The following is a 16777-nucleotide window of genomic DNA, read 5'->3' on the forward strand; positions in this document are numbered from 1 at the left end:
TCTATAAGGTATAACACAACTGCAATTTCCAATATCATTGTCTGAATCTTCCTGTCTTCATCAATTTCTTGGAACTTTTTTCAGTCATTGTTCATTCATTAGGCAAATCTTGATTCCAATTTCAGAATTCAATTAAATTTGGTACTTGTAGAGTTTTTCATTATTTTTCTTTTTATTAACGATACAATTATACAATTCCAATTCACTTGGCAGGTTTTCTATTTTCTGATTTCTACAATTGAATAAGTTCAACTAATTCTATCATGTTTGGTAAGTTTTCATTTTTCTCATTTCGAATTCAGCCATTTTAGTTTGAATGAAACTGTACAAGCCTTATTTCAGGTTGCGGAATGGTTTTAAATTGCATTGTTCAACTTGGATAACTAATAAACTGTGCCATTAGGATAGCCGTTACTCCTTCTTCCATATCTCTGTTTTCCTCTCCCATTCAATTAAATTATTCAATAGAACCACAACTCCCATATAAAATCATAACTCCCGTATAAAACCCCAACTCCCCACTCTCTCTCCCAAGATCGGGTTCTCGGATTTGCTCAAGTTTTAACCATCCCCCAGAACTTCATAAGGGTTCTATAAGGTATAACACAACTGCAATTTCCAATATCATTGACTGAATCTTCCTGTCTTCATCAATTTCTTGAAACCTTTTTCAGTCATTAGGCAAATCTTGATTCCAATTTCAGAATTCAATTAAATTTGGTACTTGCAGAGTTTTTCATTATTTTTCTTTTTATTAACGATACAATTATACAAATCCAATTCACTTGGCAGGCTTTCTATTTTTTGATTTCGACAATTGAACAAGTTCAATGAATTCGATCACGTTTGGTAAGTTTTCATTTTCATTTTCATTTTTCTCATTTCGAATTCAGCCATTTTAGTTTGAATGAAACTATGCAAGCCTTATTTCAGGTTGTGAAATGGTTTTAAATTGCATTGTTCAACTTGGATAACTAATCAACTGATGCAAATTGTTTTGTGTTTTTTGCTTACGTACATTTCATAAAGACCATTATAGGAATCAAAGATTTGCATAGATTTTTTGTTTTCATGGTGTTCTCGATTGTAAGTACAATATTGAGAATTGATTATGCAGTTTGTGTGCTCCATCTCATTTAATATACTCGGTTTGGGAGTATATTGGAAAAAATGACAACTAAGTTTAGTGTTTTTTTGCTGCTTCAAATTCAATGGAGGTTATACTATCGCCGACCGACATGGATAGCTTTTTGACTGTATATGCAATGTCGGATGCTTCTGTGAAAACCAACAAAAATTGGTGAACACCCCCACACACACACACACTCACACACACAAATTTAGTTTTAAACATCAAACAATAAATCATGTGAAGAGGAGTTACCCAAAATTTAAAAATGAAAACCATTTAGCATTCACTAAATTTACAATAATGAAAATTGAAATGGTAGAGTACTTTAGAAGGACCATGCACTCAATTCTTTAGAAAGACTAGCAAACATTTTTCTTCACCAGAAAATTAATTGGATTATTCAAGACTACCATTAGTATAGTCGTTATCCCTCTTCCATTTCTCTATTTTCCTCTCCCATTCAATTCAATTATTCACTAAAACCACAACTCCTGTATAAAACCCCAACTCCCCACTCTCTCTTCCAAGATCAGGTTCCTGGATTTGCTCAAACTCACTTGTTGTAACCATTCCCCAGAACTCCATAAAAGTTCTATAAGGTATAACACCCACACCATAAAGGTCAATTCCTAACAGACCCTTTTTTTCATTTCTAACGGATATATATGTTACTAGTTTTCTTACGGATATATCCGTTACTTTTTAAATTTTTTGTTAGTATATATCCCAATTTATTTTTTTGACCCATCTTTTAATATGTTTTACCGAGAAAAAAGTAAAATAAAGCAAAAGCCACAAGCCAAAAGCTTCTCACAATCTCGAATTTGAAACCTAGGTTTAATTAGGCGAACCATGTTTACCATCCTAATCTATCACTCGAAGAAGAGGAAAGGCTCGTTTTTCTAAAGAATAGAGGTACACAGTAGCAGTCTCCAAAATAATAAAAGATGGCAAGTTTAGGAACAACAGATCTAGTAATTGAGAAAGAGAAAGAAACAACAACAACGAATGAGGAAAAAGACACTGGTGCACAGATCGCTCCTATTATCAAGCTCGAAGAAGTAGCTGTCACTATTGGTGAAGAACACGAAGACGTTCTTCTAGATTTTTAAGCCACTTTACCACTTCTTCAGATCTCTCTCTCTCTCTCTCTCTACGTGTTGTTAATTGTTCATGTCTCTTGTTGTTAATTGTTTGTGCTGTAGTGGAAATAAAAAAGGCGATCTTTTTATTGCTCGATTGTCATATTGATATTTTGTAGGAAAGCAAAACTCTATCGGTTCGATAAGGAAGGAAAGAGGTGTGGGAACTGTCAAGCTACTTAAGCACAAGGAAAGTGGGAAAGTTCGTTTGGTTATCCGTCAATCTAAGACGTTTAAGAAGTTTGGTTTGATTTTTTTTATTTAACTTGATTGCAATATTATTCTGTTTATATGTAGCCCAGTGTTTGATGTTTTCTTTGTTTGGATTTGCAGTTATTCCATCTACCTCAATTCAAGAGCACGCTGGAAATGAGAAATCATGTGTTTGGCATGCTACTGATTTCTCTGATGGGGAATTGAAGGAGCAATGGTAAAGATGGAACAGCAAAAGCAATGGTAGCTGATCACATATCACATGCAGTTCAATCCACTTCTAATCTTCTACACCTCATGCAACAATCCTCTCCTTCTCAGGTCCACACTATAATAAACCCACACACCAAATATAATTAACTTTAATTATTAATGTGGTCGTGCGTTATTATATCTTTTTTGCAGGCCTGCCTAATGAAGCTCCCGAAAAATCTCGTGGCCAAAACATCTACTATAAGAAATACAGCACAGGTGAATGAGTTAGTGTAAATTGTGTTCTTTGGAATTTTTCATCGTAATAGTTTATGTTGATTATAGGTTGTTTATATATAGGTATTAGAGCAGCTGCCTCAGGTGATTTCGTCATTGGATGCACCACCTGAAGAAGGATTGCATAGGTTTGTTTCTATTTTTTTTGTTTTTGGAAATGCTTTCAAATGTTAACATGTATAGTGTTTTATCTGTTTAGTATATAAGACAGTCTGAATGACAGTATAGAATCTTAAGAAGATATTAGGAGTTTGTTGATGATTAACCCGCATTACTCTAGTCAGAGTCAAAGAGAAATGGAAATTCTTGTTTCTGACCTGTAAATGTTTGAGTAGTATGGGCAGGCGTTAAAACAACAGTGATCCATATTTAGTTCCTAAATTTAGCTACAAATGGAAGAATCAAAACCTTAAGTTTAGGCTGAAGAACTTGCACGTGATGTGCTTGTGAAGACTTCTTATATTCTATTGGAAAGTTCTATCTCAAACACCATGAGAGGAATGAATAGGACCTAGTCCTATGGGGTGTCATGTATTCACTATTCGTTGAGGGTGACTCTGGGTGCAAACTTGGTGTACCTTGGCTCCACATAGATTTTTTGACGCAATGACATGTATACGTACAAATGCGTAGGAGTAACAATATTATATACATTATTGTTACTACTACCGACATTAGTTTGATAGTACTTAGTTTCAATTATGGTTTGTCGTCATTCGTTAGTAAGTAGTAAGTACTCAAGTTTGATTGCTTTTCTTCAATTTCATAGCTATCTGATTTTTTATCTTTGTGGATAATGATTGGGTAGTGCTCTTTTTTACTTGGGTGATTATATCACTAGGTCCATATATCATCTGGTTTCAAGTTTCAATTATCCTTTGTTTTATTAATAATACATTTTAATAGTATATAATCCACTATTAAAATTCTCTTCTACAAGAAAATTAATTCATTTATATCTCAAACTAACCAGAGTTTGGTTTATTAATGTTCTTTTATTGCTGTCATAATATATTTTAATTAGTTTTACTATTTTATTCTACAGGAAAATTGCTGGAAGTAGCATATAGTGTGCTTGGAGCTTTTGGTCAAGATTCCCGATTTACTACTTACCAATGAAAATCCCACTTCTAAATAACCAAACGCATACCAAAGGTAAATCCCACTTCTCATGGTAATGGTACTACTGCATTAACTCTCGTATAGTCTTATGTACTAACTTATTACTGTGGAGCTGAAGTATTTTCGTCACAAAAATCTTAGATCGACTCGCCGTTCTTACCAATTATAGTGTCGAGAGTCGAGACAATATGTTACCACCAAAAAGTCCTAATAGCTAGTTGTTCAAAACAGTTCATGCCCACCCTTCATTTGTGCTAACTTGTTCATTCGTGTGTATGTTTTATAGTAGTTCTTCCATATTGATGAAACCAAAGTATGTATAAACACTCAGACGGTTAGAAGGCTTGCAAGGAAAAGTGGTTTTTCTTATTTTTCTTCTTTCGTTCTTTGGGCATTACAACTGTGGGAAACCTTGGAAGTTAGGAAGGATGATGAGTTTACCTTATGTGGTTGGCTTTAACCTTGCAAAGTTTTCGCCTTCCCGTTGAGTTAAAAAACAAAAAAATCAATGTTAATTATTGTATATTCTAAGCCTTTTTTCTGTTCATACTACATAAGTCTAAGTTCATCCTCACAATTTATAGTGGTTGTAGTAAACCTATAAAATGTTGCTTGAACTTCTTCCTTATATTGTTAGGTGGCCTTGCTGATTTCTAGTGAAGTTGCAATTGCTTGTCGCCTTGGTGTAGAGGTACTTCTAAAATCCTCTATGTACAATTCCACCTTGCACTTCTGCATCTACTACCTCTTTTACACGCTTTAGGTAGCAATTGTTATTGGAGGTCAGATTTTTTTTTTGTGGAGACTCATGGGTAACTGTTACTGGGCTGGGTAGACCTACAACCTATAAAATCGGGTTATGGTTTTATGATATTTCTTCTTTCTCATTTGCATTACATTGTTCATATAAGCTTTGGTGCAAGTTTATTGCACGTTCTTTGCTGTGTGCCTTATGCAGATATTTAGGCGCCTAATGCCTTTGAATGATTCTTTTTTGTGAGTGTGATTGTGGGTGCTTTGTTGCTGGAATATATTGTACTGAACCTTGTGCATGCCAAGGGTGCATTAACAAACCCGAATATGAAGATATGACTCTTGGAACCCGACAACAAATTGAAACACGCATTCCACATGCATTTTCTCTAGAAATTGTACGTCATCCCCAACAAAGAGTGGAGTAAGGATTCTTTCTAGTGTCTCAAAATGGGGGTCTTGCCCACATGTCTTGGTGAATTCAATTCTTTGTAAGTTTGATTTGTAAATTGAGATTTGGATTGGTGGCTATGTTCTCATAATAATACTAGCTTAATTGATGATATTTAATTGATTGGTGGTTTTGTTTCTGGTTATTCATTTGTTGATCAAGTTTGTCGAATGTGATATCTCTATAAGAGAATAATCGTATGTGCTAGAACTAGATGTGCAGGGGGAAAAAAATTTGACCCAGGAAATTTAATTCGTATTGTTTTTTTGTTTACTGGCTATAGATTACTAACGGATATTTCCGTTACAAACAATAGTTAGTAAATAGTACATCAATTACTAACGGATATATATCTGTTAGAAATGACAAATTTAATCGGGGCATCAACTAATGGCTATCTGTTACAAAGAATTTTAGTAACGGATAAAATCGTTACTAAAATTATTATCAGTGACGGTTATATCCGTTATTAAATTTGGCCTAAGTGACAGTGACGCCCCAGAGTTAACGGATATAACCGTTAGTAAACGCATTTTCTGGTGTATCATATGAAACTACAATTATTTCCAATATCATTGTCTAAGTCTTCCTATCTTCGTCAATTTCTTGGAACTTTTTTCAGTCGTTGTTCATTTATTGGGCGAATCTTGATTCTAATTAAGTTTGGTAAGGGTCATTCTTTTTCTTTTTATTAACGGGATACAATTATACAATTCCAATTCACTACGCAGGTTTTCTATTTTCCGATTTCTACAATTTAACAAGTTCAACGAATTCAATCACGTTTGGTAAGTTTTCATTTTCATTTCGAATTCAGCCATTTTAGTTTGAATGAAACTGTTGCGAAATGGTTTTAGATTGCATCGTTCAACTTGGATAACTAATAAACTAATCTGATGTAGATTGTTTTGTGTTTTCTGTTTACGTATATTTCGTAAAGACCATTATAGGGATCAAATATTTGAGCAGATTTTTTGTTTTTGTGGTGTTCTCGACTGTGAGTACAATATTGAGAATTGATGATGCAGTTTGTGTGCTCCATTTTACTTTTATAAACCACGGGTCACCGAGGTGTTAAATATACTTGGTTTGTGAGTATATTGAAAGAAATGACAACTAAGTTTAGTTTTTTTGCTGCTTCAAATTCACCAGAGCTTATAGTAACTCCAACCAACATGGATAGCTTATTGAGTGTATATGCAATGCCGGATGATATGATTCAGTGAAAACCAACAAAAATTGGTGAACCAGCTCCCCCCCCCCCCCCCTTCTATCGAGTTGAGTTGATATGCATTCATTTGATTTTTCTTTATTCTGATATAGTTGCATGTTGTTTTGCATATTTCCATACTCCACGTGCAAGTGACACTTACAAGGAGTGTTATGAAGGATTGTGTGGACTTTGTGTTTCAGGACCTCATTGGACTTCCTAATTAACGACTAGAAATGAAAAAGTAAGTATGTTGGAAAGTGTTCCCAACTCACTCTCACATATTAAACATATTATATGTTACTGATCGATGCTTAATTTTGATATTTTTTTAGGTGGAAAATGTTTCATTAGTCAAAGAGTTGGCGGGTGTAACAGCCGAGACATGTGCTCTAGTTCTAGGTGAGCCAATGGACATCATGCCAGATCTGCAGTGGTGCTGAAAAAATACAAACTTCACATAATATTTTAGTCATGCCTTATTTAAAAGAAAAAGTGTTTTAGTTGGGATTAAGCCATTAATAATGGTGGAATGACTTTGTAATGTTATTAATTTTGGGGTTAAATTTTCAGGGTTTTGGGTCAAAGCTTCAGTGCATGTAGTCTTTTACTTTGAGTAAATACATTTGAAAACATGCAAAGAAAATAATCGGGCTAATTCAATATGAGGTCCAGGCTACGAAGACAAGCCTACAATTACTATATTTTATCTCATGAAAAGTAGTACTCTTAGTTCTTGCTTGCTGAAGGATAGCCTTGAAAACAACTAAAAAAGCTTCTTTTTATAATCCTAAGGTTTTGCCTTAATCAAATAGGTTATTCATATATATTGTTTGGTTATGTGAGTGTGTCATTTTACTTGAGAATATGGCTCACAGTGTGCTCAGACTAGTCAATGTAATTTTATTTTGAAGATTAGAAAATTGTTTTGGAAAATCAATATTTATGTGTCCATCGTTCGAGAAAGCGACAATTGTTTAACATTTTTCCACAATTGATGTATTGGACATTGTTTCATATGGCTGTATATGAAGTTATAAACAAATTCATTAAAAAGTGTGCAGGCGTGGTAAAAGACAACGTCTATATGGTTGTATATGAAGTTATGAACAAATTCATTAAAAAGTGTTAAAGGTGCGGTCATCGGTAAAGGACAATGTCTATGTCATTTTATTTTATTTTTTAGAATAGACTTTCAGTTGTTTTTGTTCATTTTTTCCAAATAATTTATACATAGACTCTATAATATTGATCAGGTACAATATACATACACAACTATCATTCGTGTCTGACTAATTAAATTATTTTGCACATATCAATATTCAAATGTTCAGTTCATTACAATTTAGCTTTGTAACCAGAAACGAAGAAGTAGATGCATTTAGAAAAAGTGAAATTGTATAACCATATTGTAGGGTTTTTACCGATATTTCATGCATGATTCCTACGATATGTATAATTACGCTATATCACATGCATAAAATAGCGCAGCGGAAACAGAAAATCGTATCTTCGTCCCAGCTTTCAATTTGAAGTTCCAAGCTTTGATCTACAGGAGAAGATGATGTTCTTGGCACACTCAAGATTTTTTTCTTCTCAACTTAGCTGGAGTCAAGTTCCAACCACGAACGGGAAGCAACCTTTGTTCACGAACCAAGAACCAAGAACCAAGAACTGACAATGGCTAGCAATGGAGGTTAGCACCTATGGAATCTCCACAAATTACTAGCTTCTTCTTTAGAAAATGTTGGAGGCCACCATTAAAGGAGAGAAAGCTTTTCTTTTTTGGGATGATCAATATGTGAGGGGTGGGGGGTCTATTTATAGAGCTCTCCCACCTCCTCAATATTGGATAGGATAGAGTCATATACTCATCTAATATCAGATAGGATAAAGTCCTATACTCATCTAATATCAGATAGGATATAGTCCTACACTCATCCTAATACCTGGTGGTTATCCTTATCTTGGTGGTTTATCCTTATCCTGGTGGGCGTTTATCCAACCTTATTTCCAACATCTCCCACTCGCCCACAACGGCGAAGAAGGTTTCTAAGAGAAGCATTTAAGTAGAATGCTCACCATTTGTGTGTCTCACACGGCAAATGGTTCGTGTGACCCTAGCACGCGATATCATGATATCTCGTGAAGTAGCAAGTCGCAATGAAAAGCACGACCATACGGTGATCTACCATGAAAGTGATCTTAAAGAAGACGAATCCGGAAACCTAATATCTGGAGAGTGTGTGTATACCCCAAGATCTGTTTGTTTCATTACTTTGACAAATAGCACTCATCCCTATGAGTCCACACCATAAAATCAAAAAATGTATCACATGATTAACAATTATCATCAATTGTCCTGGCCAGGTAGAATCCCAGTGATTGTGTGATAAACCTTCAGTTCTTTTACCCTTTGCACGCAAGTCATTGTCGTCAGAGTTCTACCAACTTCCCAGTATGCATCCAGTCAGCCTTTTAGTAAGAGCTTGTGGGGAGCAAACCAAAGTTACGAGTAGTCCTCTTATTTTCTTGACAAGGTCAAAAGTTCAAGGAGGGTACCATTCGATATGTCTTAAACAAAAAACATATCAATAGAGCTCACATAGCAAGAATTTTTAGGGATATTTATTTTCTTGCTCTTAGGTGGTCAACTATACATATGTTGTGTGAAAACATGTCATGGAAAGAGTATCTAATTTGTTTACTCAACAATAGATATATGTATGTCCACTCATACCATGCAAGTGTTGTCATCCCTAATGACAATTCCAAGGATACTTTGCTCCCACTTGGCAACAACCGTTTGTAGGTTTAGACAGAATCTTCCCTATGAAGCATGTTTCTTCTTATCCAATTATAAGAAGGGGCATGACTCGGCACTAGGTCCACCCTTCCTATAAGGTTTAGTGACTTGTCAAGCTAAAACTCCCACTGTTTAAAATGGAAGTGACTGTTCATGTGAGTAAACCAGTCAACCCTACTGACATACATATGAGATGATTAACAGTATAATGAGAATGCAATCGATATGGAAAGAATGCATGTTTATTCATTAAACCATCAAAGTGTTCTTAGCATAATCACATCCTTTTTAACCCAAGCATTTTTACATGTGCAAGGAAGAGTTCCTTTGGAATAGGTTTGGTCAATGGATCCGCAACCATCTGATCAGTGGATATATGTTGTAGAACCACTTTCTTCAAGATTATCATTTTGTCGATGCGTAGTAGTACTTTAACTCTATATGCTTGGTTCTTCCATGGTACTTTGGATCTTTAGCATATGCAAGAGCAACCATGCTGTCAGTCCAGATATGAACTGGTTCAGCAGCTCTTGAGAACACTGACAAGTGTTTGATGAATCGTCTAAGTCACACAGCCTCCTGTGTGGCAGAGTAGCATGCAATATACTCAGCTTCCATAGTTGAAAGTGCTATGGAAGTTTGCTTCTTGCTGCTCCAGGATATAGCACCTCCATTCATTATGTAGGTATATCCTGAAGTTGACTTCCTCTCATCAAGGTCTTCAGCCCAATCGTCATCGGAGTACCCAATCAGCTTAAGATCTTTCTCTTGGTAGACAAGTGAGTAGTCCACGGTGCCTTTAAGATACCTCATTATCTTCTTGACAGCCTTCCAGTGTGCGACCCCGGGATTTGTTTGGAACCTTGATACTAACTCAACTGCATAGGAGATGTCTGGCCTTGTACACAACATTGTATACATAAGGTTTCCGACTGCGCTTGAGTATGGTACATTTTTCATAGCCTGAGTTTCAATAAGATTCTTGGGAGACATTTTAGAACTCAAAGACTCTCCTAGACTTACTGGGGGATCCACTTGCTTGCAATAAGTCATGTTGAATCTTTCCAAAATCTTCTTAATATATGTCTCCTGAAACAAAGATAACAAGTGTTTGGGCCGATCCCGAGTTATTTTAACTCCTAAGACATAACTAGCTTCACCCATGTCCTTCATTTCGAAGTTTAATGACAACCACTCCTTAGTGAAATTTATCAATGTCTTATTGTTACCTGCTAACAAAATGTCATCCACATATAGAGATAGAATCACAAAACCATTTTTAGATGTCTTGACATATACGCAATGGTCCTCATTTACCATTTCGAATTTGTCTTGAAACATAGCTTCATGGAATCTCAGATTCCACTATCTAGAGGCCTATTTTAAACCATATATGGATATGTTCAGTTTACACACTTTGTGTTCTTGACCCTTGATTGAAAAACCAGTGGGTTGATCCATATAGATTTCCTCTTACAATTCTCCATTGAGAAAAACAGTTTTGACATCCATCTGGTAAAGCTCTAAATCTAAGTGGGCAACCATTGACAAGAGGAGACGTATGGAGGCAAATCTCACTACTAGTGAGAAGGTGTCCTCATAGTCTATTCCTTCTTTTTGGGTGTAACCTTTTGCAACAAGCCTGGCTTTGAATTTGTCTATGTTCCCTTCTGCATTTTTCTTGATCTTGAGAACCCACCTGTTCCCAATAGATCTCTTGTTTGGAGGTAGATCTACTAAGTCCCATACTTTGTTTTTCTTCATCGACTCCAATTCTTCCTTCATAGCTTCCATCCACTTACTTGTATTGGACCCAGAAATAGCCTCCTTGAACGTTTTAGGTTCATCAGATATTTCTGTAAGTGCATTGGTCATATTTATCTCCCCTTCAATCTCAAACCGACGTTTGGGGATATAGCCTCTAACACTCTTGCAAGGTTGGGATTGATCAATCAGTTGACCAATGCCATTGTCACTGGAATCAAGGTTCATGAAAGTTTCATCTTTGCCTTGTTCAACAGCAGTTATAAGGTTATCAACTTCGTAAAGTTGTAGATCCTTATCAACCTCACCCCTCATTGGGTATTGATCCTCTAAGAATCTAACGTTACGTGCTTCTATTTCTGTGACATGCCCTTGAGTATCCTCCCCTAGGAAGACATACCCATTAGAAGTCTCACTGTATCTTATAAAGACACACTTCTTTCCAGGAGCACTCAACTTCCCAAATTCTCGATTTTGAGAAGTGACAAAGGCTGCACACCCCCATGGTCTAAGGTAGTTCAAAACGGGTTGTCTACCAGTCCATAGTTCATAGGGTGTTTTGTCAACAAATTTTAAAGGAATTAGGTTAAGTATGTGCGTAGCCGTTAACAATGCATCACCCCAAAATGAGATGGGCAAGTTAGCCTGAGCCATCATAGACCTAACCATGTCCAGCAGGGTTCTATTCCTTCTCTCGAGAGACACCATTCTCTGGCGGGGGGTATAAGGAATAGTTAGCTGTCTAGCTATACCCTTATTTTCACAAAGTTCCTTAAACTCATCGAGGAAAGATACTCACGCCCTGGGTCGGGTTCTTAAGGCCTTTATTGTCCTATCAAGTTGATTCTCAACAAGGTTCTTGTACTTTTTAAAATAGTCCAAGGCGTCTGATTTGTGAGACATCAAGTACACGGTCCCATAGCGTGTATAGTCATCTGAAGGTAATGAAATACAAATCCCCATGCCTTGATGTTATATTCATTGGTCCATAGATGTCTGAGTGAATAAGTTGTAAAGGATAAGTTGCCCTTTGGGCTTTCCCAAAAGGGTTCTTGGTGGCCTTTCCAGCAAGACAACTTTCACAAGTTTCCATTTTAACAGAGGTTAAGTTACCTAACAACCCTCCCCTTGCTAAGCGGTCTATCCTACTGTGTCCAATATGTCCTAGTCTAGCATGCCACAATTGGCAACCAACCATTTTAGACGTAAAAACTTCAGTTTGTGCTAAGTGTAATGTCATAAAAGAATCTATTAAATAAGCATGACCTATCAAACTATTATTCAAAGATATCTCAAGTGAGTTCTGGGAAAAATTAAACACATAGGATTCTTGAAGTAATTTCAAAACTGATAAAAGATTTCTCCTAATTGAGGGTACAAAGAGTACTTCTTCAATAAGGATGGATCTCCCACTCACAAAATCCAACCTACAAGTGTTTGTGCCCAAAACATCAACTACACTTTGGTTTCCCATGTGGACTCTCTGAGTTCCTTGTGGAAGTTTCCGGAAATCTTCTAATAGGGACCTATCCCGGCTTATGTGGTCTGTCGCTGCTGAATCTACAATCCAATATTGATGAATGAATCGAGAAGAAGATGACAAGATTCTTATCACATTGACAGTACTTAAAGTAAAACTTACCTCAGGAGAAGGACATGCCCTAGCATAATGTCCCATCTGATGACAACGGAAGCATTCAACACTAGTCATATCTATCGACTTCCTAGGTTTCTTTTGTTGTGGGTCAGGCTTGGCCTTTTCCTTGCCTTTCCCTTTTCCACTTTTCTTGTTCCAAGGAGCCTTCCTCTTTTTGGAGTTGACAACATTTGCTTCAGTTTGAACAACAGGCTTTTCATTGAGAAGCCTTTGTTCCTCAAGCTCAAATGTTGCTTTTCATTGTGATACTGTCGTCATGCGTCAAGATAAGACGAAATTGTTCCCAAGTTTTAGGTAAAGACCTAATGACAGCTTGAATTTGTTGTTCATTTGACAGGACCTGTCCTGCTTGGGCTAAGTCAGCAACCATATTCCTCATCACCGTGCAATGTTGTGTCATATAGGTATGGGGCAGCTTGATAAATTTGTCAAAGCTCATTTGTAGCCTCCTCAGCTGTGCAGTAGTCGTACCCCCAAGGTCCGCCTTTACTACTTCCCATAGATATTTAGCCGATCCAAGGCCATCATATCGCATCATGAAGTCATTCCTCATGGTGCCAAGTATGGCAATTCGGGCAACATTGTCTCTGCTTGTATACTCATTGTACTTCCTAAGTGCAGTAGTATAAGCAGCTTGTGTTAATCCGCCCGGTAGGTTCGCTCATTGTCTCAGTTATTACGTCAATGACCTTCCTATCTGCTAGAATTAGCCTAACTTTCCTAGACCAAAGTTCGTAATTCTTATCGTTTAACAAGTCCTTTTCAGGTAGCATGGTAAATAGGGATTTTCCATCGGGTGCCATTCTATCAAGTTTGAATTCCAAAAATAAGATACTACGAATAAGAATCATCTTTTAAAATAAATCTAAGTAATCCACATGTTTACATATGAGTTGATAATGATAATCTACTAGCACGATTCTAGCCATTAAATAAAATCAATGCATTTGACTATCAATAACATAGAATATGCAAAAAATCTACTACTTAAATTTTATTTACATGCAATAGTAAAAATTTAGATTTAAATAATTACTGCATGGTAAAACTAAACATCTTAATGTCAATTTTTATCGTGAAAAAAATACATGTGAAAAATCCTAAAATTTCTAGAGAAATAATCTCAGAAAATAAATTTTCATGTAAAAATTCCTAGAAAAAATTTCCACTAAAATTTTAATTAAAAATAGCCAAATTATTTCCCATAAATAATTTATTTTGCAAAAAAAAATTTAAGCAATTTCTAATTAATTTTAAACAACCTAATTATTTAAAATTAATTAAAATATTTTGAAAAAAAAACGTAGTTTTTCAAAAAAAAAATATAGATCACAAGATCAAAACTACAAACAAAAGCATGCAAACCATAGAAAACCTAGCTCCGATACCAATGTAGGATTTTTACCGATATCTCATGCATGATTCCTACGATATGTATAATTACACTATATCACATGCATAAAATAAAATAATAAATGAAATGAGGAAGATCGTGATACCTTTGGTCACAAACTTTCAATTTGAAGTTTCAAGCTTTGATCTACAAGAGAAGATGATGTTATTGGCACACTCAAGATCTTCTTCTTCTCAACTTATTTTGAGTCAAGTTCCAACCACTTAACGCGAAAGCAACCTTTGTTCATTCTAACCAAGAACCAAGAACCGACAATGGGTAAGAATGGAGGTTAGACACCTATGGAATCTCCACAAATTACTAGCTTCTTCTTTAGAAAATGTTAGAGGCCACCATTAAAGAAGAGAGAGCTTTTCTTTGTTGGGATGATCAATATGTGAGGGGTGGGGGGTCTATTTATAGAACTCTCCCACCTCCTCAATATTGGATAGGATAGAGTCATATACTCATCTAATATCAGATAGAATAGAATCATATACTCATCTAATATCAGATATGATAGAGTCCTACACTCATCCTAATACCTGGTTGTTATCCTTATCTTGGTGGTTTATCCTTATCCTGGTGGGCGTTTATCCAGCCTTATTTCCAACACATATCAACTTTTTAATGTAAAATACCTCCAAAGCTCCAACTATCAAAGGAAACAATTTTCACATGTTGGCATCCACCAAAATAAACAACCACTTCAAAACAAAATGTCTACAAATTCCCACATAGGCCACACATTTGAAAACAGTTAGGTGTACCCAAATTAATGCCACAAAGGACATAATAAACACCTCATAACAAACCGGTGATACATATTTATAAATACGACAAACAACTCACTAGTCGTCATTATTGACTTATTGTTCCGAACACACAAGATGATAAACAAAATATTAAGTCACTTCATTAGGACATAATCATCTTCTCAGCAACTTTCTTCAAAGCAGGCCTGGTTGATATATCTTCCCACCAGGCCTTAACATGGGGCCTAGTATTGATCAAAGAAGCCCATTTGGTCTGCATTAAGTAATGTGTGTAAGGAAAGTGATGCAGATCGGCAAGACTGTAGAAGTCCCCAGCTAAATATTTGCTGCTACTTAGCCTTGATTCATACACGTCAAGCACTTTTCCAAGTTTCTCTACATTAGCTTCAACAACTGCATTATTAGCTTGCATTCCAAAAGCAGGTGCAATCAAGAGGTTGTAGACTATTGGCGATATTGCTGGATTGAATTGCTGTGCTTCTACTTCAGTCCATACACTCACTAATCCAGCTTCCTTAATATTCCCAGATCGTAGGAGATCGACGCCTTTGTCTTTGTACTTGTGACTCACATATGCGGTGATGGCACGCGATTCTGGCCATTAAATTAAGATCACGTTATTAGAATATGGATTACCGATTTGATAGTTATCTACCGTTCAATAGTGTGCATTTGGTCCTAAGCCATAAGTGCAAGGTAGGCTTTCATACTGTCTTTGCATCTAATGACTACGAAAAGTTTTAAAATAGGCTAATTTTTAGTATAAGATGAAATTATAAAACGGGGATCAATAGATTATAAATTTGTCGATCCATTAAATATCGAAAAAAAAAGTATGTCGATCAATGATTTCATTTCTTTTCTATGGTAATTTTGAATAAATTCTAGTATCCGATTCCAAAATTAATATAGCCTAGAAATATACCGAAAAGTGTGAGATCGCCATCTTCCAGCACCGGGATTTGACCAAAGGGCTGCAGACATAAACAGTTTAAGCACAAACAACAAAGTTTTATTCATAAACTATGAATGAAATTTTTTGTACAAAAAATAATACACACCACACGGAAAAGAATATGAAAAGGAATAAAGAATATAAAACATACATTCTTGGCGAGGAAAGGAGGTTGTTTGTGTTCACCCACTTTGAAATCAACAGGTACAAGCTCAACCTCCACTCCCTTCTCATGTATACACGCCAATACACGTGTAGTGCACGTTGACATGGGTAATCCATACACCTTTAGAGCCATGGCAAAGAGATTTGAGAAAATTACTAAGCAAGAGACAGATTTAAGGGTACACCAGATTTAATCTAATTTTCTAATGTTGATGAAGGTGTTTCTACACTGGCTCTTGATTTATAGAAGACTTAGGTGGCCAAGCTTATGGTGCCAAGTGTCCCCTTTGACTAATCAATAAGATTAAGTAAGCATGATCTGGTTCCTTCCTACTAGGGCAGGGAACTGGTTGGGTTCGGGTCCGGGTCGGATATGGGGCTGCGTCTGAATCTGCATCCGAATTGTGTTCTTGTATCCGAATTTCTTAAAATATTTCTATCCAAACCCGAATTCGAACCCAATATCCGATCTAATAACACTATAAATTTGAAAATTTACCCAAAACCAGTATTAGAATTCATATCCGTATCCGACCCAAATACAAAAACAAATATGGAAATAGACCCGAACCCAACCCGATTCGATTCCCTGCCCTACTTTATAGAAAGACCAGTTCTTTCCCTTTTTGCTTTACTAGATGGAAGCACGTACGTCATGGAAGCATGTCATCAAAGCGTGCAGGGGCAGCTCTGAGATTTACAAGGCCCTGTGCATAAAAATAACCACAACAGCCCGAACTTTTTTTTTT

The 16777-nt window shown here is 36.1% G+C and overlaps 2 protein-coding genes across 2 annotated transcripts; one reads left to right on the top strand and one right to left on the bottom strand.

The window, feature by feature from the left end:
- The first annotated feature begins 2079 nt into the window (after positions 1–2079).
- On the top strand, positions 2080–2958 carry LOC147517233 (ran-binding protein 1 homolog c-like). The gene is given in 5 exon segments (XM_086593527.1): positions 2080–2240; positions 2394–2420; positions 2422–2519; positions 2608–2808; positions 2893–2958. Coding segments are annotated over 4 exon segments (387 nt in total). The 3' UTR covers positions 2709–2808; positions 2893–2958.
- Positions 2959–14788: 11830 nt separating this feature from the next.
- LOC147517234 (glutathione S-transferase F13-like) lies at positions 14789–16296 on the bottom strand. Its single transcript, XM_086589559.1, has 3 exons — positions 16015–16296; positions 15834–15882; positions 14789–15502 (listed from the first exon to the last, which is right to left on the bottom strand). Exons 1-3 carry the CDS (start codon positions 16159–16161, stop codon positions 15051–15053), a joined length of 648 nt encoding a protein of 215 aa, XP_086445685.1. The 5' UTR covers positions 16162–16296; the 3' UTR covers positions 14789–15050.
- Positions 16297–16777: the final 481 nt, after the last annotated feature.

Source organism: Coptis chinensis, chromosome 2 (genome assembly GCF_015680905.1).
Source record: "Coptis chinensis isolate HL-2020 chromosome 2, ASM1568090v1, whole genome shotgun sequence".
In the NCBI taxonomy this organism is placed as follows: Eukaryota; Viridiplantae; Streptophyta; class Magnoliopsida; order Ranunculales; family Ranunculaceae; genus Coptis; species Coptis chinensis.

Coding starts and splice junctions, on each gene's coding strand:
- LOC147517234 (XM_086589559.1), bottom strand. CDS start 16,161: ATGGCTCTAAAGGTGTATGGATTACCCATGTCAACGTGCACTACACGT. Junction 15,883..16,014: donor CTCCTTTCCTCGCCAAGAAT/GTATGTTTTATA, acceptor TTATGTCTGCAG/CCCTTTGGTCAAATCCCGGT. Junction 15,503..15,833: donor TGGCGATCTCACACTTTTCG/GTATATTTCTAG, acceptor TTTAATGGCCAG/AATCGCGTGCCATCACCGCA.